The sequence below is a fragment of the Macaca mulatta genome, chromosome 10 (genome assembly GCF_049350105.2).
Source record: "Macaca mulatta isolate MMU2019108-1 chromosome 10, T2T-MMU8v2.0, whole genome shotgun sequence".
NCBI lineage: Eukaryota > Metazoa > Chordata > Mammalia > Primates > Cercopithecidae > Macaca > Macaca mulatta.
In genome coordinates, this window is record NC_133415.1 from 95,724,103 (window position 1) to 95,750,351 (window position 26,249).

Genomic DNA, 26,249 nt, shown 5'->3' on the forward strand with positions numbered 1-26,249 from the left:
CAGAAATTAATACCAAGAAGTAGAGTGTTGTTGTAACAAATACGTAAAATGTGGAAATGGCTTTAGAAATGGTTAATGAGTAGAAGCTGGAAGACTTTAGAGATTCATGCTGGAAACAGTCTAGATTATTGTGAACAGAGTATTAAGGGTATTTCTGGCAAAGGTTCAAAAGAAGAAAGCTGGAGAGAAAGGCTCAATCTTCTTAGATATTATCTAAGTATAGTCATGAACAGAATGATGGTAGGAATATGGATGGTAAAGGCAATTCTGATGAGGTCTCTGACAGAAACGAGAAATAAGATATTGGAAACTGGAGGAAAACTCATACTTCTTCAAGATAGCCAAGAACTCGGCTGAATCATAACCATGTCTCAATGCTTTCTGGAAGGCAGAACTTGCAGGTGATAAACTAGGATATCTGGTGAAAGAGACATCTAAGCAAAGTGTTAAGGGTGCTACATGGCTTCTCTTGACTGCTTGTAAAAAAAAGTGAGGTAAGAAATCAATTAAAGATGAATTTATAAGAAAAAGGGAAGCAGAGTTTAAAGATTCTGAAAACTCCCAGCCCGGCCAGGTCGTAAAGGTGTATTATGGAGAGAATACCAAGAGTGTGGCCAAGTCAATGTTTAATAAAAATATTAAGATGCCTAATAAGGATATTAGTATGTATGGAAGGAAGCCAGATGCTATTTATCAAGACAATGGAAGAATGACTCTGAAGGCATTTCAAAGATCTCTAAAGTTGTCACTCCCATCACAGGCCCAGAATGCCAAGGCCTGAGGGACAAAGCTATATCAAAAAAGGGATCTTGGGCACCCATGAGACTCACTGCTCTGTGCCACCTCAAGTCCCTGCTTACTGAATTCTGGTGTAGTCCTCCTTAGATGCCCCATATGTGACTCAAGTGGGCCCAAGTGTGGCTCAGGCTTCCCCTCCAGAGGGCAGCAACAGTCAAACTTGGTGGCATCCACATGGTGTTGACCCTGGCAGGTATGCTGAGTACATAAGCTGTGGGGGCATGGCTACCTCCACCCTGATTTCAAAAGATGCCCTGGAAAGCCTCAGTGCCCAGACAGAGAACTGCCAGGGTGGATGGGGATGCTGTGAGAACCCTCACTAGTGCAATTCTGTGGAGCCATAGGAATGGAGCCACTGCACAGAACCCCTATTAGGGCAATGTTTCATGGAGCCATGGAGACAGACAACCCTTGAGACCTCAGACTTGTAGAGTCACCATCATGCAACACAAGCCTGGGAGAGACACAGGCACCCAGCCTCAACCACTGAGAGCTGCTTTGTGGGATGCACCCAGCAAAGCCATGAAGAATGGGGCTGCCTGGGGCTTTGGCCCACCCTTGCTGCACGGTGTCCAAAAGGTAGGACGTAGAGTCAAAGAAGATCATTCTCAAGCCTCAGGATTTAATGCTGCTTGTCTTCTTGTGTCTTATACTTACTTGAGACCTGTTATCCTTTTCTTCTTGCCTATTTATCCCTTTTAAAATAAGGATGTCTATCCTGTGTTTGTCCAAACATTGTATTTTGGAAGTATACAATTTGTTTGATTTCACAGGCACACAGCTGGAGAGCAATTTGCCTCAAGATGAATCATATCTAATTTAGATGACGCTTTGGACTTACACTTTAAAGCTGATACAGGAAGAAGACTTCTGGGGCTATTGGAATGGAATGAATGTATTTTGTATATGAGAATGACATAGATTTTGGGGGATCTGGAGGAGAATGCTGTGGCTTAAGTGCAGGTGTCCCTACAAAATTCACATGCTGGAACTTAAACTCTAATGTGATAGTATTACGAGTTGGGGCCTTTAAAAGATGATTAAGTCATGAGGTCAGAGCCCTCATGAATGAGATTAGCAACATTATAAAAGAGCTGGAGGGAACTAGGTACTCCCTTTTTGTCCTTCCATTTGAGAGCACAGCATTCAAGCCACCATCTTTGAAGTAGAAATGGGGTCCTCATCAGACACCAAACGTAATGATGCCTTAATCTTGGACTTGTCAACCTCCAGAACTGTGAGAAACATATTTCTATTATTCATAAATTACCCATTTTGTGGCACTTTTTATAGTAGCATGAATGGTCTAAGGCACCACTGAACAATTCCCTATCTCCCTCCCTCTCCCCAGCACCTGGCAACCATCATTCTATTTTTTATTTCTGTAAGTTTGACTGCTCTAGATACATCACATAAGTAGAATCATATAGTACATGTTATTGATGACTGATTTACTTCTCTTAACGTCTTCAAGGTTCATCCATGTTGTGGCATGTGCCAGGATTTCCTTCCTTGTTAAGGCTGAGTAATATTCCATTGAATGTGTATACCACATTTTCTTTATCCATCCATCTGTTGATGAACATCTGGGTTGCTTCTGTCTCTTGGCTACTGTGAATAATGCTACAATTAACATGAGTGTGTAAATATATTTTCAAGATTCTGCTTTCAATTATTTTAGATATACTGTCATGTGTAGCATAATGGTGTTTCCGTCAATGATGGACTGCACATACGAAGGTTGTCCTAGGTGGATAGTTGGCTATAGCTTCTAGGTTTACAAAAATACAGTCTATGATGTTCACACAATGATGAAATTGCATAATGACTCATTTCTCAGAATGTATTCCCATCATTAAATGATACATGATTCTATTTCCAGAATTGGGATTGCTAGATCATATGGTGGTTCTATTTTTTATTTTTGGTTTTCCATATAGACTATACCATTTTACATTCTCACAAACAATGTACAAAGGTTCCAATTTTTCCAGATCCTTGACAACATTTATTTCTTTTTGTTTGTCTTTTTATAGTGGCCACCCTAACGGGTGTAAGGTGATATCTCATTGTGGTTTTGATTTGTATTTCTCTAATGATTAGTGATGCTAAACATGTTTTTCTTTTTTTTTTCTTTTCTTTTTTTTTTTTGAGATAGAGTCTTGCTCTGTTACCCAGGCTAGAGTGCAGTGGCACAATCTTAGCTCAATGCAACGTCCGCCTCCTGGGTTCAAGTAATTCTCCTGCCTCAGCCGCCTGAGTAGCTGGGATTACAGCCACACGCCACCATGCCTGACTAATTTTTGTATTTTTTGTAGAGATGGGGGTCTCACCATGTTGGCCAGGTTGGCCTTGAACTCCAGACCTCAAGTGATCTGCCCTCCTTGGCCTCCCAAAGTGCTGGGATGACAGGCATGAACCACTGTGCCTGACCATATTTTCATGTTTCTTGCCATTTGTTTATCTTCTTTCGAGAAATGTCTATTTCAGCCCTTTTTTTAAAAAAAAAAAAACAAAAAAAACAGGTTGTTTCATTATTGTTGAGTGGTAGGCATTCTTTATGTATTCCAGGTAGTAACCCTACATGAGATATATGGTTTGCAAATACTTTTTCCCGTTCCATAGGTTGTCTTTTAATTCTATTCCCTTTGAAACACATTAGTTTTAAGTTAGATATAGTCTCATTTGTCTATTATTGCTCGTCACTTGTACTTTTGGTGTCATATCCAAGAAATTGCTGCCAAATAAACATCATAAAACTTTCTACCTATATTTTCTTCCAGGGGTTTTATAGTTTTCCGTCTTATGTTTAGGTCTTTAATCCATTTTGAGTTAATATTTGTGTATGGTGTAAGATAAGGATCCAACTTCCTTCTGCTACGTATGGATATTCAATTTACTAAATGTAATTTGTTGAAGATACTATTCTCTCTCCATTGTGTAGTCTTGGCACCCTTGTTGAAGATTATTTGACCATGCATGTTAGAGTTTCAAAGGTTTATAAACCTCTAATACCCTGTATTAAACCCCTTCCTGACTGAAATACCTAGAATGGTTTCTGTTTTCCCACCTAAATCCAAACTGATGGACACATCATGCTTACATATTTTTGCAGCTATGATTTAGAAAGTTCTTGGAAGCTACAGGTCTTATTTTAACCTTAGACACTCTCAGATTTCTTAAAAGACATAACATATTCTTGCTTGTTCATAGCTTTCACAAGTTGTTTCACTGATGACAAGGCTTTGAATCCTGAGAAAGTGCAATTTGGATTTCTTAATAAGGAAACACAACACCTAGGAAAGGAAGCAATTTTAAAAGATATTGGCAGATTTGAGGAAAGTTTTAAAAACAGTTTGCTCAAGTATCTGTTGCTTTCCAAACATAAAGCATGATTGTGTCAGCACAGAGCACAGTGTCAAAACTGGGTAGATGAAGAGGGAAAATAGGAGGTCTTTTTAGAAAAGGGTAATTTCTCTCAATTACCAAATGTCTCACTGATTAGTAGTTGTGGGGAAATAAATTCTGGAGTTGTACCCGTGATATTAATGGGGCACGTGATAGATCATTGCAGGTCTCCAAGGATGCGTGAGTACAGAGTATGTGCCTTAAGCTCAACTGAGAGATTTATCTTTCTGTGAAGGTCTGGGCTCTCAGGGATAGATTATACGTCAGGTGCCCCACCTCCATACACTCATGAAGACAAATTCCTCTGCTAGGAAGCAGAAGCAGTTGCCCTGCTTGACAAACAGATGAATGGAGGGGTTAGGACCACAGGAGTTTTCATCAATGTTTGATTTTATAAATGTATCACTAAATTCCTGTATTTAAAAATGCCTTCTTCTTGATTCATAAATTACAAGTCAAAGAATGCTAGAGTCAGAAGAAATTGACTTCTGATCTTACAATGGTCAATAAGGCCCAGGAAGGGATGATGTGTGGCCCAAGGTCACGGAGCAAGTTAATGGCAGAGCTAGGACAGAATCCAGGGCTCCTTATTTTTAGATCCATTTCACAGAAGTGGGTGTAGGAAGCCCAGAGAAAGGCAGCTCAAAGTCTGAGGTTAGTGACAGATCTGGGATGAGTTCCCAGGGATGCTTCCTTAGCCACTAGGCAGAAGGCCATGCTAACCAAAGGCCTGGCAGTAGAGACAATGCCTACCCAACTCCACCATGTGCCTGTAGCCCACACAGAACTACAATAATAACCACAGGAAGAGCAGAGCTAGAGGGGCCTGAGGTAGCTCTGTTGTTAATATGGTATACATATTTAAAATCACAAGTTTCCATCCAATCCTGGGTAGGAACACTGAGGTCCAGAGGTTCAAGTCAACACAGCAAGGCAGAGACAGAAGTCTTGTGTCCATGTAGCAGAAGGTGGATGCCTGGGAGTCATCAGTGGGTGCCACTGAGTTGAGCTGCTTTGGTTCAAATCCCCTTCCTGACACTTCCAACCTTTATGATGAAGGGCAAGTTGCTTAATCTCTTCAGGCCTCAATTTTCCATCTACAAAGTGGGAACACATGGTACCTACACTGCATAGGGTTTTGTGAACCATAAAGGAAACAGGCTTTAAAGTACCTGGCACAGAATGAGTGCTTCATAAATGCTAACCGTTAGTGTTCTCAAAGAGACATCCCTGACGGTGGGAATACAAGTGACGTCATAAAAATCTGACAATCTAGAACAGTGTTAACCAACAGAAACATAATGTGAGCCACATATGCAATTTTAAATTTTCTAGTAGGCACATTTAAAAAAGTAAAAAGAAATGGGTTAATTTTAATAATTTACCTAACCCAATACTTCTAAAATATAATCATTTCAACATGCAATCAACATAAACATTATTAATGAGATGTTTTTACATGAATTTTTCATAATAAGTTTTTGAAATCTGATGTGTACTTTATACTTACAGGACTAGCCCCATTTCCAGTACTCCATAGCCATGTGTGGCTAATGACCACCAGATTAAATACTGCGAATGGGACCTCAGTGGATTACTGAATTTTCAGATTGTTGGACTTTGTTTTTTAGAGACATCTCAGCCATCTTATTTTTACTAAATTAGGGAAAAAAGACTACATTTATACTACACAACTATTTTCTTACCAAATATCTTAGAATGCATATTTATAATTCAAATTACTACAGTATTCAAAGCATAATGAAAACCTATTTCCTCACTAAAGAAAAGAAAGATCACACATTTAAAAATGAAAGGTTCACTGGGAGGAGCTCTAGCCCCTGCAGTGGCAGCCCAATCGGTTGAATGGTCCATGAAGACATCGCCCAGCATCAGCATCCAGCCAGCATCACCATGATCAGGATGATTCTCAGCAACGTCTTCCTCTCAGGCTGCCCTGAGAGTGGCTAAAGTTGAAGCAGCAGGAAACAGAGGAATCCTGAAGGACGTCATCTTCGTGGTCCTGTTCAATGTGTCTCCTACACAAGACTGTTTTTATGATGGTTCCTTTTCAAAGAATTTATTCCGAACAACATGCAGGTTCACTGTATCTGCATTTACGTAGACACTGACAGACTGAGACAATTCAACAAACTGACAGGATCAATCCTCCACTAAAAGTAAAGCATTTCTTCCATTTTTCCAGTGAGAAGACATCCTCCCTCCAAAAAAAGTTTTCAGGCAACTTTAATAAATAAAATTTTAAGTGTATAGATGATTGAATTAGGCAAAAGTCCGCTTATGGTATCGAATATACAATTTAATTACACATACATATTTAAAATCACGTGTTTCATAAAATATTAATTCAAAAATAGAGAGTGGTTCAGGGCACAGATTCTGCATCCAGACGGCCTGAATTCAAATCTCAGCTCCTCCAATTTACTACTCACTTTTGACAGAGTTGACATTCTGGGCCTCAGTTTCCTCCTCTTTAAAACAGGTGTGCTAATAACATCCAGCTCACAGTGTTGTTGAAGTATTAAACGATGTAAAAGCATGTAAAGCCCTTAGAACATTGTCCAGGAAGTGGTATACACATGTTAGGTTAAAAGAAGAAATAGTGGTTTATTATCCATTCCCATAGACTTCAGAACCCCTTTCTTTTCTTTTCTTTCTTTCTTTCTTTTTTTTTTTTTTTTTTTTTTTTTTGAGATGGAGTTTTGTTCTTGTTGCCCAGGCTGGAGTACAATGGCGCAGTCTCGGTTCACTGCAATCTCCACCTCCCAGAGAACCCCTTTATTCTATCTCGTCAAATGCACCGGTGTTCGCCATCAGAAGAAGCACTTTTTAAGTTGAATGATGCCAGTCTCCATCACTTTCGCTTCCCATTACACCATCTGGAATACAATACTTTTTGAATCTAGGTATGATGTCGCAGAAAACTGAGTGTCAAGGCAAGCATCTATGTGGATACTAGCACAGACTGGTTTTCCCATTTATCCGGCAGCTGTATATTCTGATCACCACAAGGACATCATGTTGCTTTTCAAAGCCATTGTTAGGACACTTGTTCATAACCATTACCAATACCCACCATTACTTGGTCATATCATCCGGAATTATTACTAAACCTGCGTTCAATTTCCTTGCCTTTTCTACCAATTCTGTGATCCCTGTAAACATCCCAAACTAGCACTGATTGGGTTCATTGCAGGCTAATGTAGTTTCTTCAATTAATTTTGTAGCTCTGAGTACACAAGAAACCATCTCATAATATGAGATGTTTTGTAAGAACATTTCTCAGAGCTGTTTGGAGACAAAGATCTTGTCTTTCATTTGGGCACACAGGAGGCACTTTGGCATTTCTTTCTTCTCCTACCTCCATCTCTCAGGTGTTAGTTCAATAAACCATGGTACATTCACCCAGGAGAGTATCATGTAACCTCGGATGGTGAAAACTAACTCTGAATATAGTGGCATAAAAAGAGATGGATGACAGAAGGGTTTGGGAGCTATGACTCTATTCATTGTCTGCACTTGTAGGCAGCCACCGTGCAGCTGTCCAGAGCACAGCCTGGACCCTTTCTGAGGGCACGTCCTGCCTCCTCCATATGCTAACGATGACCTGGGCAAGTCATTCAAGCTTTCTGTGCCTAGGTTTCCTGATCTGTAAAATGCAGATAACAGCATCTACATCAGAGGACTGTTGCCAACATTAAAGAAGTTACTATAGTTAAAGCAGTTAGGATAGTACCTGACACATACTAAGCACTACATAAGTAGCAAATCTCTGTTACTATTACCACAAACAGACACTCTCTGTCTTCCTCCTTCCCTCTCTCCCTCCCCCTTCACTCTCTCCCTTTCTCTCTCAAAACCTATCAATATGTTAATGGTGATATTTAGGCTAACTGTGATGAGGGTGGAGAGACATAACTTATATGTTCAAACTCAGCATTTTTTAAGAAAAAATAAAAAAAATTTTTGTCATTAAAGAGGAAAGAAAAATGTACTGACTCAACAATGGCTAAATGGGAACATAAGAACTTACAACTTTAAATCAATCAATAATAATATCAGGTGTGATGAAGGACACTTAAAGCCCTATACTTCCATATCATTTTATTGTAAGCCTCACATTAAAGGAAGAGTAGGTCAATCTGAGAACAGATCATATCTTCCCAAGAGGAGTCTCTTAACAGCTGTCACAAGCAGTGGCACACATTCGTGAGAGTGTGCTAGGCCCCACAGCAAAGGAAGGGGTCATCTCCAGTGTCTCTTTATTTGCCCCAAGGATCCTGGGACCAATTTCAGAGCAGAAGAACCCAGACCTATCAGGCTTGGGACCAAGTGGCCCATCCTGACCAAAGCCTCATCAAGCTCAGAGTCGGGCTCAAGATAGGAAAGCTACAGATGCCCCAGGTGCCATGAAAATGCCAAAGAAAGTGGCAGCCCCTCGAGGGTTCCCCTGAAACCACTTTCTCCCAACTTTCCCAACACTAATAACTTTAACAATAATTCAGTTATTGTTAAATAACCACCTTCCTTATTCCAGGCCCCGTGTAGGACATAAGGAATTCAGCAGTGAGAGGCAGTCTATGCCCTGGAGCCGCTCACAGGCCTAGTGGGGAATCAGAGACAACATACGATAAACTCAGCTACAGAAGCATAGTAGCGAGGTAAATGTTGTGAGGGGAGTCAGGGAGGGCCTCCTGGAGGAGGTGACATTTGTGCTGGGTTTCGATTTAGGAGGAAGGGGAAGGGGAGCTGTGCTCTAGCCTTGGGGATCAGCACGTACAAAGGCACAACAGCATGACCTGCAGGGTTTGTGGTTGAAACAAAAGATATTAACTATAACTATCTTTTAAAAATATGAAGTTTCTGGAAGAATATTGAGAAGCTCATAATGAACAGAAAGCTGAAGGATCAGGCCTGAAACATAAGCAGAACAAAAAGGCAGTTCTGATAGACCAACAAGCAGGAAGTTCAGCAACCTCATAGCACAAACACCATGGCCAGACACCACCCCTACTACTGCACACCCCAATTCTCCAGCCTCTGGCTGTTGGCCCATCCTTCCTAGATGAAAAGGCCTGAGTTACCTATCCAGGTTACCTATCCAGCCACACCTAGGCTGCCAGGAAATGATGAGCAGCTTGCACCTTCACCTCTCAGCGAGCTACACAATCCACCGAGACTCAACACAATGAGAGATACCCCAAATCAGGAAACAGGGTTGGAGACTGGACTCCCAAAACAATAACACAAAGGGTTGCTCTCGTGTGATTACACAGAAGGGGAAAGGAAAGAGAAAAGGGCAGGAGGGGGCACTGAGGATCGAGATACCTGCTGGGGTTGCATCATGACAAAGTTCAATTATTAATAAGAATAATTCGTCTAACAAACATTTGCCACTACCTACTAAGCCCCAGCACTGTGGTTACAAATATAAATACAATGTTGTCCCTGCCTATAAGAACCGAAGCTAGCTCTGTTTATGACCCATGAACAGGCTTGCAGTTCATCCAATAAACACGAGGGAGCCCACACAGCTTTTTAACTAGCGTCCACCTTGATTGACCAGCGCTTGGACCATTCTATTTGATAATATTTCCAACACGATTCTTGCTAAAGCCCAGGGGGTACCTAAGCTAAGAGCTAGAATAAGGTGCAATCAGGGAACCATCACCAGTGCCTGGCTTGTGTTCAGTGTTTCAGAATTTGCAAAGCATTTTCCCAACCATCAAGTCATGGGCAAATGTCCAGGACTACATGTTTGCCATGTGGATGATATTCTTTCTCCAGATGTCAAAGATAATACACAATCATTCTGTTTTGGGTACATAAGGGAATACAGAAATATATGCATATGAAAACAAATTTGATTACTTCTATTAGAGATGAGCACAGAGATGTATGTACAAGAATACTCACTGCAACATGATTCAGGAGTAACTGGAAGGGACTTAAATATGCAACAGTATGGGGTGACGAAATAAATTGTGGAACAGTCATTGCAATGGGAAACTATGAAACCTTTAGAAAACATGCTTTTATGGAATATTTAATGACATGGGAAAATGCTACAGAAAAAAGCATTATATAGCAAAATAAATATTTCCACGAGTTTGTGTGAACATATGACTTTCATTTCATTCTTTATAGTTATCTCTATTGTGCATTTTCTCTACAATGAATACATATTATTTCTGCCATCATAAATCATGACTGCAAGGAGAAAAAATTTTCAAATATGCTTAGTTGATGACAGTACCACGTCTGCAATATTTATTTCTCTAGCCTGGACATTAAGCCTGACTCCTCGGCCACATAAAACTCACATGGCCTTGGACCAGTTGCTTCACTTCTCTGGGACTCTGTTTTCTCAAAAATAAGCAACGATATCTCTGAACTCATGGGATGGTGGAACATTAGATGAAATGTTGTACAGGATGATGCCTATCCCATTTCTTGGTTAGAGTGGACAAGTAGTAAATGCCAGGTCCCTTAGAAGAAAGCAAAGCTGGCTTGGCGCGGTGGCTCACGCCTGTAATCCCAACACTTTGGGAGGCCGAGGTGGGTGGATCATGATGTCAGGAGATTGAGACCATCCTGGCTAACACGGTGAAACCCTGTCTCTACTAAAAATACAAAAAATTAGCCAGGCATGGGGGCAGATGCCTGTAGTCCCAGCTACTCGGAAAGCTGAGGCAGAAGAATGGCATGAACCTGGGAGGTGGAGCTTGCAGTGAGCCAAGATCCTGCCACTGCATTCCAGCCTGGGCGACCAAGCGAGACTCCGTCTCAAAAAAACAAAAGAAAAAAAACAGAAGAAAGCAAAGTTTCCAATACTTACAGTGCTCGTGCGGAAAAGGTGACCTGGGTAGGTGATGGGGTCAGGGTACTTATGTGTAACTGACCTGGTTTTAGTTTCCAAGAACTGCTATTAAAAATTACCATGAACTGGGTAGCTTAAGACAACAGAAACCTATTGTCTCACAGTTCCGGAAACCAGAAGTCCAACATCAGGATGTTGGCAGGGCCACGTTGTCTCCAAAGGCTCTAGGGAAGAACCCGTCCTTGCCTTGCCTGACAGGTTCCGTCATATGAACAGACATTCATACGACCAATGAAAGTCATATGGTGTCTGTTGACAAGCCTCAGCATTCCTTGCCTTATGGCCGCATTGCCCCGATCTCCACTGCCACCTCCACATGGCCTCCTTCCATATGTGTGTGTGTGTCTTTGCCTCTACCAGTCATACTGGGTTAGAACCCAACATGACCGGCAAGACCTCATCTTAATTTGATCATTTCTATAAAGACTTACTTTCAAATAAGTGTCACATTTACAAATATCAGGGATTAGGACTTCAACTTATCTTTTTAGGAGACACCATTCAACCAAAACAGACCTCAACCCTCCCTTTAGAAAGATCAGCAGTTAGAGCAAGGCAGGAACCCACAGGCAAAGGCCCCATGGCGTGAAGGAACAGGCCAGGACCACCCTGGAGACGGTGCTGCTTCCATGACACGCTAGTTGGTTGAAATGTATATGTGAGTGTGTGTGTGTGTGCATGTGTGTCACCTGTGTGTGTGTTCTCCCAACTCCTGCCCCTTCCAATCAGGAAACACATTAAGCTTTTTGTGTTTTTCTGCTCTAGAAATGTGTGTAAGAAAAATAGAAGAAGCTGCTTGAAATCAAGGCTTCCTTCCTTTCTTCTTTGCTTTTTCCTAACTCTAAACTTACTTAACAGAGACTGCTGGGGTCTGGAAGGACTGGGCCAAGAAGGGCGTGCTTTAGAAGGCTAAGACGGTGAGGAGAGAAGTTCTCCCATTTTATGAAGGTAGGAGGTATGGATCTGCTGGTGCCACACTGCTCCATGGCAGTACCTTAGGAGGGGCAGGCCCAGGGGGGTTGGTGGGTGGTATACCTGGGCTGGCTGGGCTGTGTCAGTGGCTCCTAGCCTGAGAAAGCAGCAGCAGAATCACTAGACCTAAAGGGAATGCAGCAGCGGGCTTCCCAGAGAAAATCACAACAGTCTGCTTACACCCCAGGAAACTCATAGAACCCTAGGGAAGAGGGGGCTCCAACAGTGCCTAAAATGTAGTCTCACCTCCCTGGGGACTGAGGGTCAGATTCAGGTTTATGTAAAGAGAAATAAGTGAGCATTTCTTATGTACCTGATTTTGCAGCCTGATATTCAACCCTAATCCACACCTCACGCTTAAAAGAATGTCCTATAAATATTCAAAGGATATAGAAGCAAGCCACCCAAGCCCCACTACTTCCAGCTTCAGCCCTTTCCAAAGGATACCTCCAGCACTCAGCTGAGGGTATCCGCAGCCCCCAGGATACCCTCCTGCTGGGCCCTGGGCTGTAATTCAGGGCTGTACCTCAGGGCTGACTTGTGGAAACCCATGCCAAAGATGGGGAAGGCAGAGCTAGGAACTGGTGGCAGCTGCACTTAGTTTCATAGGCAGGATAGACAGCTAGAGAGAGGGTTTGTGAGTGAGTGTAGTAACCCCTGCTCCTCTGTGACAGCCTCAGTCAATATAAGGTGGCGAAACCAGGTCTGAAGCTTGGAATGCTAGTGCAAGAGCTTCTCCCACGGAGAGAGATGAGGAAAAGCATGTATTTAGGTTGATGCTAAAGTAGCTGCAGTTTTCGCCATTACTTTCAATGGCAAATAACAGTGGTTGTACGTAACATTCAATTCACAGAGCTGGGCTGGAGGAAAGGTCTAAGCCCTCGATGCAGCAATGCATCCTGGACTTGAAAAGCCTCTCTGGCCTGTCAGGACCCACAGCAGACACCTGCTGAGCAGCTCGCCTTTGTAAAGCAGCATCAGTGAGCTCAAAGTGGGGGCAAGGTCTCAGGTGGACTTAGACTTCCAGCCCCAGAGATTGCAAGAACCAGAAAACACTTAGGAAAACCAACACTGACTAACCCCCACTCCAGGCAGACAGTTCACACTCATGCAGACATCCTCCATTTAACTCTCAGATGGGTCCCCAAGTTAAAGATGTGGAAACTGAGGCAGAAGAATTGAGACCCTGGGATCACTCAGCTGTTGTGTAAGACTGGAATATACTGACCTGAGAACATGTCCATGATAAGGATTTTGAAAGCAAAGAACAGGACATTATGAGTGAGAATAAGGAGGAAGTCCGTCTTTAGACAGACGGATAAGGGAAGGTTGCCTTGAGGAGTCCTGCGCGCTGAGACATAAAGAAATCAGCAAAGCGCCAGATGAGGTGGCTCATGCCTGTAATCCCAGCACTGTGGGAGGCTGAGGCGGAAGGATCACCTGAGGTCAGGAGCTAGAGACCAGCCTGGCCAACATGGCAAAACTCCATCTCCACTAAAAATACAAAAATTAGCCAGGCATGGTGGCATGCGCCTGTAGTCTCAGCTACTTGGGAGTCTGAGGCATGAGAATCACTCGAACCGGGGAGATGGAGGCTGCAGTGAGCTGAGATAATGCCATAGCACTCCAGCCTGGGCAAGAGAGCGACACTCTGTCTCAAAAAAGAAAAAAAAAAGAGAGAGAGAATGAGAGAACGAAAGAACAAAAGAGAAATCAGCAAAGTGAAGAACTGAGAAAACAAATTCTGATGAGAAGGAACAAGGAACAATATGTGCAAAGGACCTATGCCAAGAAAAAACCTGACACACCTGAGGAACTAACACACACCAGGTATGAAAGAGGAGAAGAAAAGGGGCCTACAGAAGACACTGGATCATGCAGGATCTAATAGGCCATGGCAAGGATTTCAGATTTCATCCTATGTGCCAGGGGAGGTCATCAGCAGGATTCAGTCCCAAAATGACATGGACTGATTTACCGGGACCAAGTATAGCACAGAGCTCGTCACACAAAGGGGATGGGCAAAAAGCTGTGGAACATCTGAATAAACAGACTCAAACTTGATTTCCAAGACGAGGAGAACTGCTGGCTTTACAGAAAGAAAAGCAAGATTTCAGCCTTTGCCCGTGAGAAGAACAAACAGTTTCACCTAATCCAAATTCACTTTCATGCCTCTCTGCCTGAGCGGCACACAGAGCCGCAGAAATCCGCAGGCGCATCACGACAGAATAATTTCAGTGATCATTATCAAATGCCTCTATTTAGAAAAGCTCAGAAGATTGTATTAGCATGATCCAATATTTATGAAATGACACTCTGCTGTAATGAGGGGCTGAGAAAATTAAGATTAGAAGCAAAAGCCAAGTCTTTGGGGACAGAGAGTAGCATGAGCAAAAATACATACTTTTACTCAGCTTCTTAGAACTTGCTTTTCTGATCTGTAAAATGGGAAGGATAGTAACAAAGAGGAAAATATGTGATCAGTTAGTAGAGCACCTAAAGGCCTTTAAATAATGTTTTTTTCATTCATTCCTTTGTTAATAAAAACACCTAATAAAGACTATTGGCCCATCCACACATCCATCCAACAAACTGCTAATTTAGTACATAGGATGTCTGATGTCCTGCATCAGACACTGAAGATAAAGTTGTGAACAAGATTCTCATGGTCCCCATTCACATGGAACTTCTCATCTGGGAGTAAAACATGCATTGGATGAACAACCCCTGCTGTGATGCGTGGTACTAAGGAAGAGTGCAAGGTGCACTAGGAACCATTACAAAGAGAGCTGACCCAGACTGAGACATGAGGAGGACGCACAAGACAGTGCGTGGGGGAAAGGCTCCACGGAGGATGCCGATCTTATGGGAGTTCCCGAGGCAGGAGAGAGTCAGAACATTCTGGCAATTGGCAGAAGCCAGTGTAAAGTGAGCACAGTGGGATGTGGAGCATCATGATGATTTGGAGGTTTAAGGAGGATCAGCCCTCACAGCCTTGGAGTCCACAACAGGGCTTTCGTCTTTCCTGGAGCAATGAGAAGCCTCAGAAAGGCCTAAAACAGAAGCTGCGTAGAGACAAGAAAGAAAAGAAGTAACCTGAATATGCTTATATTCTAGAATAATCTCTCGGACATCTGTTTGGAGAATGGATTAAAGTCAAAAGAGTTAAGTCAAGGAGCCTGTTAGAAAGTTTTCCACTGACCCAGGAAACAGACAATGGCTGTGTTCACCAGGGCAGTGGTGGCACAGATGGAGAGGCTTGGGCAGACCCAAGATATACTTAGGCAGTAAAATGGCAGAGTGAAGTGATTGGCTGGAAACGCAGGTAAGAGAGAGAACAAAGAGAAACATGGCCCCCGGGTTTCTGAATCAGTACCAGTAGGGTGAAGTGAGCTTTCTGGAGTCAAGGAACAGTGGAAAGTGAGTAGACAGGGAAGGGGAAATGGGTAAATCAAGAGTTCGGTTTTGGAGATGTTGAGCTTGGAGAGCCTACAACATGTTACAGGGCTTTAAGTGGACTAAAGATGAGGAGAAAGAGCATATATGAACACACACACACCCCCATACACACACATATGCACACACACACATACACACTTCCCATACATCCCCACACACACACGTATACCTCCATACACACAGACCCCCATACACATATATACACACACACACCCATATGCTCCCATACACATGCATACACACCCTCCATACACACACATACACCCCCATACACACACACCCATACACTCCCATACACACACACCCATACATTCCCATACCCACACCTCCATACACTCCCATACACACCCATACACTCCCATAAACACACACCCATACACATGCACACATACCCACACACACACCCTTTACAACCCCATATGCACACACACACACCCCACATACACACTCATAGACATGCATACACACATATACCAATACACACACCCCCCCAATACACAGGCATGCACACACAACACACCCATACACCCCCATACACACACACACCGATATACGCCCATACACTCACACACACACCCTCCATAAACGCACATCCATACACATACACCCTTACACTCCCATATGCAGACAATATACACCCCCATACACACACACACACCCCCATAGACATGCATACACACATACACCAATACACCCCCATACACATACACACACATACCTACACCAGTACACAGGCATGCACACACACCACACCTATACACCCCCATACACACACACGCATACACACATGTATACACACACGTATACACACTATAACATCCAGGTTTATTTGGCCACTATCAAAGAGGGCCATGAAGAGCAGAGCAGATGTTACATGTTTAAGCAGAGGTGTCTTGGATTCTTGGGATCCCTCATGGGATGGGTGATTCTATCATCTAAACCAGGCAGTACTTTTGATAAAGTCAGCATGATTGGGCAAAAGAGGTTGTTCCACACTGTCTTACTAATAGGCACGCACACACACACACCTGTTGATGACTTTGCTCATTCAAAATAAGGTCCCACCAGATCTAAAATGCTCAATTTTGTACCACAGCCCAACCTTATTATACCTAAGGCTTGTAACAACACTTGGGAGAAATCTATACAATTAATGCCCTTAATAGGAGCTATCCATAACCATCCAGTGCCTCCTGCTTTGCAGCCAGACTCAAAGTGAATGAGGCCACACCCTCACCCTCACCTGGGCATCTCTAAGCATCTTCTTTGCTCCCAGTTGAGTGGCATCCTGGAAAACCCCATTCGCCAGAGGTAGCCAAGATGATATGGCAGCTGGCAGTGGGCTGTGTAGGTGTAAAATTCCTAGGAGACATCTAGGCTGGAGGCATAAATGTCAGAATCACCAGCACAGAGGTGGTATCTGAGGCCATGGGAGTGGTTGAGGCCAGCCATGGAAAGAACACCAAGTAAGCCTGAAAGAACTCTTAATACTCCATGGCCAGAGTGCACTGGCAGGGGAGACTGAGAAGGAGCACCTGGGGGACTGGTGGAAACCAAGACAGGTGTGGGTTAAAGCGAGGGAGCCTTTGGTCAGGGAGAAACTGTAGAAAATGGCCTCCCTTCTCCAACAAGCAGTTGTCTTTACAACTGTAGCCGGGATATGTGATTATTCAGAGAAGTGAGCTTCATTTTCTCAGAGTCGCAACTCTTCCTGGCTTCTATCACCAGGTAAGCCTCTTCAAGGTGCACCTTACCCAGGCATACCCCACATTTGGAGTCTAAGTGTTCTCTCTGAGTAGACCACCTTCAGGTACTGCCCCTGAAACACATCAGGTGTACCTCACAGGCCTGCCCCATGCAGGTATCCATCAAGAATTCACACTAGGTCTTCAGGCCCACCGGTTAAGGATAAAATGTTGATATTTAGAATGTCAGGATGTTAACCTTATAATATATAATAATAATATAGTAATATATAATATGTTATACAATAATATAGCCTTATAAAAATCTGTGGAAGTATCTCTAAATATAAATAATATATACTACATAATGTACATAATATAATGTGTGATATATAATATAAACTTATAATCATCTGACTGTAGAAGTCTCCCTAAATATATAAAATATATGTAAATAATATAACACATAATAACAGATAACAATATAATATATAATAATAATAATAAATACAACCTTATAATAGTTTGACTGTTGAAATTTCCTATATGCAACCTATGTCTATGTGGCCTGGAAGAAAAGGAGTGACCTCAAATTCTTCAGAAGCTCTTTCTTTCCCTGACATGCCACTATCATCAGGCTCCTAAGCAAAACCCAGTGATACCCTACTTGTAGCTAAAGCTTAGAATCTCAAAGCTAAAAGAAATGCTGAATCCAGGTGACATGTGACTAGTACCAAATCCTGAAGAATTCATTCAGTCTTGGCTTGAACACCTCTGAGTGTGGGGAACTCACTACCTACAGAGCTATCAATTGCCATCTCAGAGCACTCAATGTGTAAGTGAGTTATTCTCTCCATGATTCATGGTAAAATCTAGCCATCCCCATTACAGCCCCAAACATGATGGATCTCATACCTGTGGGCACCGCCTGGTCCAGCATTGGTTTCTCCCATGTGTTAATCTGCTCCCAGGTGAACCCATTGGTCCCTAGAGCCACACTATAACCACAGTTGCTGTAGTGCTCATCAAAGGAACAGCCACCTGCAGACAAAAGAGATAGGGATAAATACATTCCTGTGTCTGAGGCTTGGTTCATTACCTCTGTCTCGTCGGCTCTTCATTTACAGCTTTGAATTTTAAACTCTGGAGATTTTCTTTATATATACATATATATATGTATATATGGACGAGCAAATTGGATTTTTATATTTGCTCTGGTGCTCTCAGGAAAGGCACTGGCATCTGCAGGCCCCCGTATTTAGAAAAGTTAATAAGGCTAGTTACATTGATTTTAATCTTCCTTCCTGAGAAAGTAAACAGCAGCGTGTTATTCTAAGTAGGAAAAATGAATGCCGGGGCATGCCTCCGTAATTGCTTTGTGCAGCACGGAGAGAGGCTGTGAGGCAGCAGAAGGAGCACTCACTTCCGAGTCTGGCAAAACTAGACAGCCATCACCTTCACAAGGTTGCGTGAGTTCAGGCCAGATGCTTCGTACCTGAGCGTCTCCGTTTCCTCACCTGTGATACAGAGGGAAATGTCCAACCTTACAGAAATACATGAGGATTAAATGGAATAACATGTGAAAAGTAACTGCCACAGAATACTTTCTCAATGCCCACCTGTTTCTCTGTAAAAAGCAGTCTGAAAAATCATTTTTCATGGAGTGAGAATTGAATTGGTAAGAAATTAGACAATCATGCACCTGGAAGATAATAAAGTCAATGTTGATCATGTTTGAAGCTTCTCCCTTTAACTTTAAAGGTCAAGCCATCCACCATTTGACAATAAGTTATATTCATTTGCTGTTGACAAGGATTCACTGAGCATATGCTCTGGTCTGTAAGTCCCATCAAGGTGACATTGAGAGAGATGTGGGGTGTACAGTGGAGGCTCCAACTAGGAAACGCTGGTTTGTCCAGAGAAATAGGATCCCATTATATTCTGAAGGAGAAAGCAGAAGAAGTGGAGGAGAAGTGAATAGGGCTTTGAAGGATAGGGGCATGTCCAAGGGCAGAGGGCAGGATGAATGGCATTCTGAGTTGAGCCTGCAGGGGACACAAATGCAGGGAGGTAGCACTGGGACTGAGTTCTACAGCAGCTCCTGGCTGGTCTCCCAGATCTGTTTCACACTCCAATCCATCTTTTCTAATGCTCCTTTCTTGACTCCTTAATGTTCAGAGGGTGCATCACATCACCATTTTCCTCCTTTAAACACTCATAGGTTTCCCACCCCACAGAGAACCAATGTGTGTTACAGATTAAATGTCTGAAAGCCCACAAAATTCAGTTCAACCCCCAAAGTGACAGTATGAGGACACATGGCCTTTGGGAGGTGATGAGGACATGAAGGCAGAGTCCATGTGATTGGGACTGGGACTGGGACTAATGCCCTTATAAAGAGACCGCAGAGAGTTATCTCACCCCTTCCACCATGTGAGGACACAAGGAGAAGGTGCCATCAAAGAAGCAGGAGCTGGACCCTCACCAGATGCTGAATCTGCCAATGTCTCGATCTTATACTTCCTAGTGCCCAGGACTGTGAGAAATCAATTTCTGCTGTTTATAAGCCACTCAGTCACGGTATTTTGTTAAAGCAGCCGAAATGGACTAAGAAAATAACCAAACATGGCTTTATTCAATTCATCCCACACTAGCCTGGCCCATGTCTGTAGGCTCATTAACATCACACTATTGTCTCCATCAGCTGAAAAGAACCAAATTATTTCTCTGCACCCCAGACCTGATATTTCCTCTGGATAAGCAGTGGTGGTGGACATCCTGTTGACAAATTTGAGATATAACACAGTCCAAACACCATGGAAGAAAACCTGTCATAGAAAAACTTTCTCCACTTTTCTTTCCTGTTGGATATGGACACCCAGAAGAACTGGATTTCAGCAACTACTATGGTCCAAATGTGTGTGTTGCCCTGAAATTCATATGTCGAAACCTAATCCCCAATGTAATAGTATCAAGAGGTGGAGCCTTTGGGAGATGCTTCCAAAGGATTGTGAGGGCTCTGTTCTCAGGAATGACATCATGCCCGTATAAAAGATGCCCTAGGCAGATTGTTCACCCCTTCTGCCATGTGAGGACTCATAGAAGGTGACATCTATGAGGAATGGACCTTTACTAGGTACCAAATCTGCTATCACCTTGATCTTGAACTTGCCAGCCCTCAGAACTATGAGCAATAACTTTCTATTGTTTAAATAACCCAGTCTAAGGCATTTTGTTGTAGCAGCCAAAATGGATTAAGACAGCACCCCAGTAAGTATCTCCACTCTGTAGAGGAAAGCCACCCAGAGAGTCACCTGACCAGGAATATTAGCATTCAACTTTTCAGGAGCAAAATATAAACTTTGCTTGCCATATGCCACTGAGATCTTAGGGTTTAATTGTTAGCACCGTAGAGCTTTGTACAATCTGACTAATATATGAAGTGTGTCATACCTCAACACAGTGATCTAAAGAAAGAAAGAAGAAGCATATTCTCCCAAGCACTTGCTCTGTGTCAGGCAATATATTCGACACTGATTATATAGGCTATCTCATTAGTTTTCACGTAACCCTCACAAATCATGTGAGGTACATTTTATCTCAACTTTAAATCTAAGGGAATTGATGCACTGAGGGGATAAATGACCTGCTCAGACAACATGGAAGGAAAGTGTTGGAGCCAATATTAAATCCATGGTAACATAGCTGTAGAGCCCATGCCCATTCTAACAGACCAGAGAGAGAATTATTCCCCCAAACCAAGGGCAAGGTCTTTCACTTATAAGGTAATGAGAGGGACCAGGCAGATAAAGAACCTCCAGGGTGGTTGGGAATCTCCATTCAAATCTATTCCTTCACTTATTCTAGAAACATTCAACAAAGTTTTTTTTTTTTTTTTTTTTTTTTTTTTTGAGACGGAGTCTCGCTCTGTAGCCCAGGCTGGAGTGCAGTGGCCGGATCTCAGCTCACTGCAAGCTCCGCCTCCCGGGTTCACGCCATTCTCCGGCCTCAGCCTCCCGAGTAGCTGGGACTACAGGCGCCCGCCACCTCGCCCGGCTAGTTTTTTGTATTTTTAAGTAGAGACGGGGTTTCACCGTGTTAGCCAGGATGGTCTCGATCTCCTGACCTCGTGATCCGCCCGTCTCGGCCTCCCAAAGTGCTGGGATTACAGGCTTGAGCCACCGCGCCCGGCAACAAAGTTTTTTTTTTAATGGGCTCAGGACATGGCACAGAATTGATAGATAAGATCCTTACCCTCACAAAGTTTGCAGAATAGACTGAAAGATAAGCATGCAAATATACACTGAAGATGCAATGGAAAATATGCTTTCTTATGTATGTGTTGATGCTAAAAAAAAAGAGTTATTATTTTAGTTGATGGTTTAGTTAACCAAATTATCTTCCTTCTTCTAGATAAGATTTAAGAGGGCTCACAGCTATACCTCTAGGCATCGCAGGTTACAGATCCCAGGCAAGGTCACATTAATAATTGCCTCTAGTCCATTGGATCCATTGCTCACCCCTCACCTCCTTGCCTCTGCTTAACTGTAGGTAGACTGCTCAGCTGATCCTGAGCTTACTGCTGACAGGTCCTGGCCCTCTAAGAACTAGGGATGTACCTTCTCTTCACAGCCACTCACTGAACCACCTTGCTTCTCCTCTCTGCTGAGCTCTGTTGGTCACTTCAATCTGCAGCAGGTAAGCAAATGCTTTTCCCTTCTTACAGTCTGTTCTTTGAAACTAGGGTTCCACAGCAGCAGGCCTTGGACCCCAGTGACCCAATTTTTATTTTCAAACCACAGTCCTTTCTTTGCCTCTGCAGAAGAGCTCACTTAGAGTGAATTTAAAAGCAGCTTTGCACTCTATCTTGAGCCACTATTTCTTCAGAATATTCAGGCCCCACTGTCAATTCTATTCCACTCTGCCAGTATTTGTCATCACTTACGGGATGACATATGCATTCAGGATAGAAAATGGGGACCTTAAGGTCACTTATGGGGACCTTAATGTCCCTCCTACAGAAGAGTTTCTAGAAACAGGCTCCGGTTCCGCACTTTTATCACTCATACACGTCTGAATCCCAGCAATACACACAGTTGGTGATTTTTCCATGGAGCCCTTGGGCTCCCAGGAAAGCAGAGAATTTCAAGAAATGCTGCCTAACTGGTCACTGGTCCAACCAAAGCAGCAGGTTAAACATAGAAGCAGGAAATACTGCATGATGACAAAAATCAAATTGAGGACAGGAAAAGAAAGAAAAGCAGGACAGAAGGAGGGAGCCACAAATCTATGCTGCGATTTTCCACGTGTTCCTCTACTAAAAGGGGGTTACATATTTAACTTGGAGCTTCTGACACCCAATAGAAAAAAAGCAAAACCTGGTGAGGTACTGGAAACTCTGTGTTTATATAATAAAAGCCAAATTGCTCAGGGAAATGATAACCATTTCAGGTGCTTTGATCAGACAAGAACTTCTCTGCAGGAATACTCATAACAGAGACCCCATATCCCATAATGAAACAACATCCGCACAAGGGGGTGAATGGCCAATTTCATGAGACTGTTTCTCATAATCATTCTCAATATAAATTGATAGCATCATGTAAACATACAATTCAGCAAAACTCATTGGGGTCCAATGCAATGCAGTCTGGATACCCGCTCCCTATTGGTCTGACTTGACTCAAAGGTAAGTTTTAAGAACTATTCAGTGGAGAAAATATACCTAATATGTATTTTTAGGCAACCTTTCTTAGTTTTCTGTCTCCCACATTGATAAATACAGTAGCTATGAACTCAAGTCTATATAACCCAATAGCAGCTGACACTGCCATCTGGGTACAAACTCTTGGGCTCACATCCCTTCCCTTTTTTTGAGCCTTCATTTTCTGCTGTGCAAGGCAAGGGGCTGAACAAGATAATTGCAATGAACCTTCCACTTGTAACAGTGAAGAATTCCAGAGATTCAGAAAGAACCGGAACTCTCAGGAACCACAGAGATACAGACCCATGCAGTCAGCACAAGTACCAGCTAGGGTGCCATGCCACTGAGAGCCACCAAGAGGAGGAGAAATTAAAACCAAGCTTCCCCTAGACCAAGAACAGAAAACATTTAAACCCAGTAACATCTATCTGTCTTGGCGCAATTCCTAATGGCCATAACACCTGATACATACACAAAGGCCCCAAACATTGCTGCAGGTGTTTATGGCAGACTACTTAGGGGATATTTATGGTTCCAGAGAGTCCCTGATATGGTTTGGCTGTGTCCCCACTCAAATCTCATCTTGAATTGTAGCTCCCATAATTCCCACGTGTTGTGGGAGGGGCCTGGTGGGAGATAATTGAATCATAGGAGCGGGTTCTCGTGGTGGTGAATAAGTCTCGCAAGATCTGATGATTTTATAAAGGGTTTCCCCTTTTGCTTGGCTCTCATTCTTGTCTGCCACCATGTAAGATGTGCCTTTCACCTTCCACCATGATTATGCTGCCTCCCCAGTCACATGGAACTGTGAGTCCATTAAACCTGCGTTTTTATAAATTACAAAGTCTTGGGTGTGTCTTTATCAGCAGTGTGAAAACGGACGAAAACAGTCCCCAAAGACCCTCATTTGGATGCTAACCTCATTCTGGTTTGAAAAGCAGGTGACATCATTTAAGTGATCTCAATCTTACCACAATCATTTTTAGGAGGAAGGAAACCCCAAAAAACCTACCCCCACCCCAGGAGCTGGGCTCAGCTGAAGTTTGGTGAAGATCCACATAATTGGGGGAGGACAGGGAAGTGCAGCCACTGGCCAAGGACCCAGCACCTGCCCAGAGGAGCTATTTCCCGGCAGGCTGAGGTCAAAATGTGGCAATGGCCCCAGATGCTCTGATGTGAATCAGACATAAAAAGTCAACAGAGAAATGGAAAATTGTAGCAAGGAAATTGGATTTTGAAAATCCATTTGGGTTTGGTAATGTATAGCATATCAGCATCTGTAAGGGAAGTAAAAATAGTGCAGGATACATACTTTAGGATACATTAAAGCATAAATAAAGTTTATAGTGTCAATCAGAATTTTTTTAAAAAACATGAGCTCTTCTTTTGAAAATGAGAGAGGAATAGAATTCAATAAAAATATAAATGTGTCTTCCTCTGCATTTCTTAGATATGATCCTGTGTATTCTTGAGCATAATTAAGTTTTGTAGAGGAACTAAAAGATTTGTTGGGCTTCCACTGTGTGCCAGGCACTGTATTTGAACTATGTAGGTGTATGTGTGTATCTGTATGTATATTAATGTAGATATAGGTGACTCCAACACCACCGCTCTCTAAGACAGGGGTCAGCAAACATTTTCCATAAAAGACTAGACAGTAAATATTTTCAGCTTTGTAGTCACACAGCCTCTGTCACGACTACTCAGTTTTAACATTGCCATGCAAAAATACTGAAATAAATGAGTGTGGCTGTGTTCCAGTAAAACTTTATTTACAAGAGGTGACAGCCTAGATTTGCCCAGAGGCTACAGTTTGCCAATCCTTGCTCTAAGAGAGAAGTATTGCTTTCTTCTTTGTATAAATGGAAACTTGTCATCAGAGCTCCTAAGGAACTTACCCAGCAAGGAAACAACAGTGACATCACATACAGCAGTACTAATAGTAACACCTCCTTTTATTGACAGTTGAATGTATGGAGGCTTTACCTACAGTATAAAACCCTCACCACAAGCCCTACCATTTTGATTGTACCATTTTATAGATGATGTCTCAAACTCACCCACATGAAGGAATGAAGCCAAGATGGGAGCCCTAGACTGGATGGTACCAAAGCCTGGGTACTTTCCATTGCTCCAACCCAGCACTCTTTTGAACACTCTGTGTGTTCACAGAATCTGGTCTCACCCTGATGCTTCCAGAATAGAAAGATGTTCTTTTAATATCCAGCAGTGGAGCTAAGTTTAAAAAAAAAAAAAAAAAAGAAAGAAAAGAAAAGAAAAAAGAAAACTGGGCTAAACATAAAAAAGGTGGAAAACTGCCTTTACTTGCCCTCCATGGTAGGCACTACTTTCGGTAGAGCTCATCATTTTGTTGAACAGGACCAGAGATTAAGGTGATCTGCCATGGATGAGGATATGCAGAAACACCCGCTCCCTGATCCACAGCTAGTGCTGAAAGTCCTCGTAGCTCACTCCACATACATTCTCATGATTCTTGGGGGAGACATCAGCACTGGGGACCCTGGGGTGGGGGAAGGGACTGAGACCACAGGACTGTGTCCCTCCATCTAAAGCTCCATAGCAACAGGGACATGCCACAAGGGTCTCTTTCCTCAGAGTCTGTCGCATAGTATGTGCTTGTACTTTATTGTTCTGTGAATGCCTGAATATATTAAAAAGGACCTCCACTCATGTAGAGGAGCCAGGCTGGAGCCCACAGAGAAAGCTCTCATCCACTGTCATTGGGCTTCTCCTGGGGGCCACAGTGAACCCAGGGGAGGCCTTGAAGGGGAGTAGGAGCCAAGAGCTCAGAAGTCAGGCTGGACCCTTTAAGAACATTTGTTCTGATCACATGAAAGGCCAACACAAATGGAGATTCTGAATCCAGAGAAAGAAGGGAAGTCCAAGGTTGATCGAAGGAAGTGCCATAAGGCCACCAGGAAATGGAGAAGAGTAAGGTGAGACCATGGACAGGTGGAGAAGTCATTCAAGGAGAAATGAGAGTATTCGTGACAGGACCAGAATGACAGCTGAGACTGCTGAGGAGAAAACTGTGAGCAGAGCTTGATGAGGGTTTGCAAGGGCCAAGTAATCACAAAGAAAGGTCAAAGAGATGGGGACAGAAAGCTACTGAGCAGACACAAATCCCAACTAGATCTGAGAGATAGTCAAGATAACCATGTTCATGCCCAGCACTGTTCTCAGTGTTCACCAATAATAACTCATTTAATTATCACAATAACCCATAACCCCATGAGATGGGTACGATCATTAGTCCCAATTGTGTAGACAAAAAACTAAGGCACAGAAAGGTTAAAAAAAA

The 26,249-nt window shown here is 42.8% G+C and overlaps 1 protein-coding gene across 3 annotated transcripts in view; it reads right to left on the minus strand.

The window, feature by feature from the left end:
- Positions 1 to 26,249, minus strand: part of PTPRT (protein tyrosine phosphatase receptor type T) — a 1,118,573-nt gene that overhangs the window by 798,713 nt on the left and 293,611 nt on the right. For all 3 annotated transcript variants that reach the window (XM_028828430.2, XM_077949122.1, XM_028828427.2), the window contains exon 2: positions 18,139 to 18,264. In XM_028828430.2, coding sequence (XP_028684263.1) covers positions 18,139 to 18,264 — 126 coding nt within the window. The remainder of the gene's footprint in view (positions 1 to 18,138; positions 18,265 to 26,249) is intronic.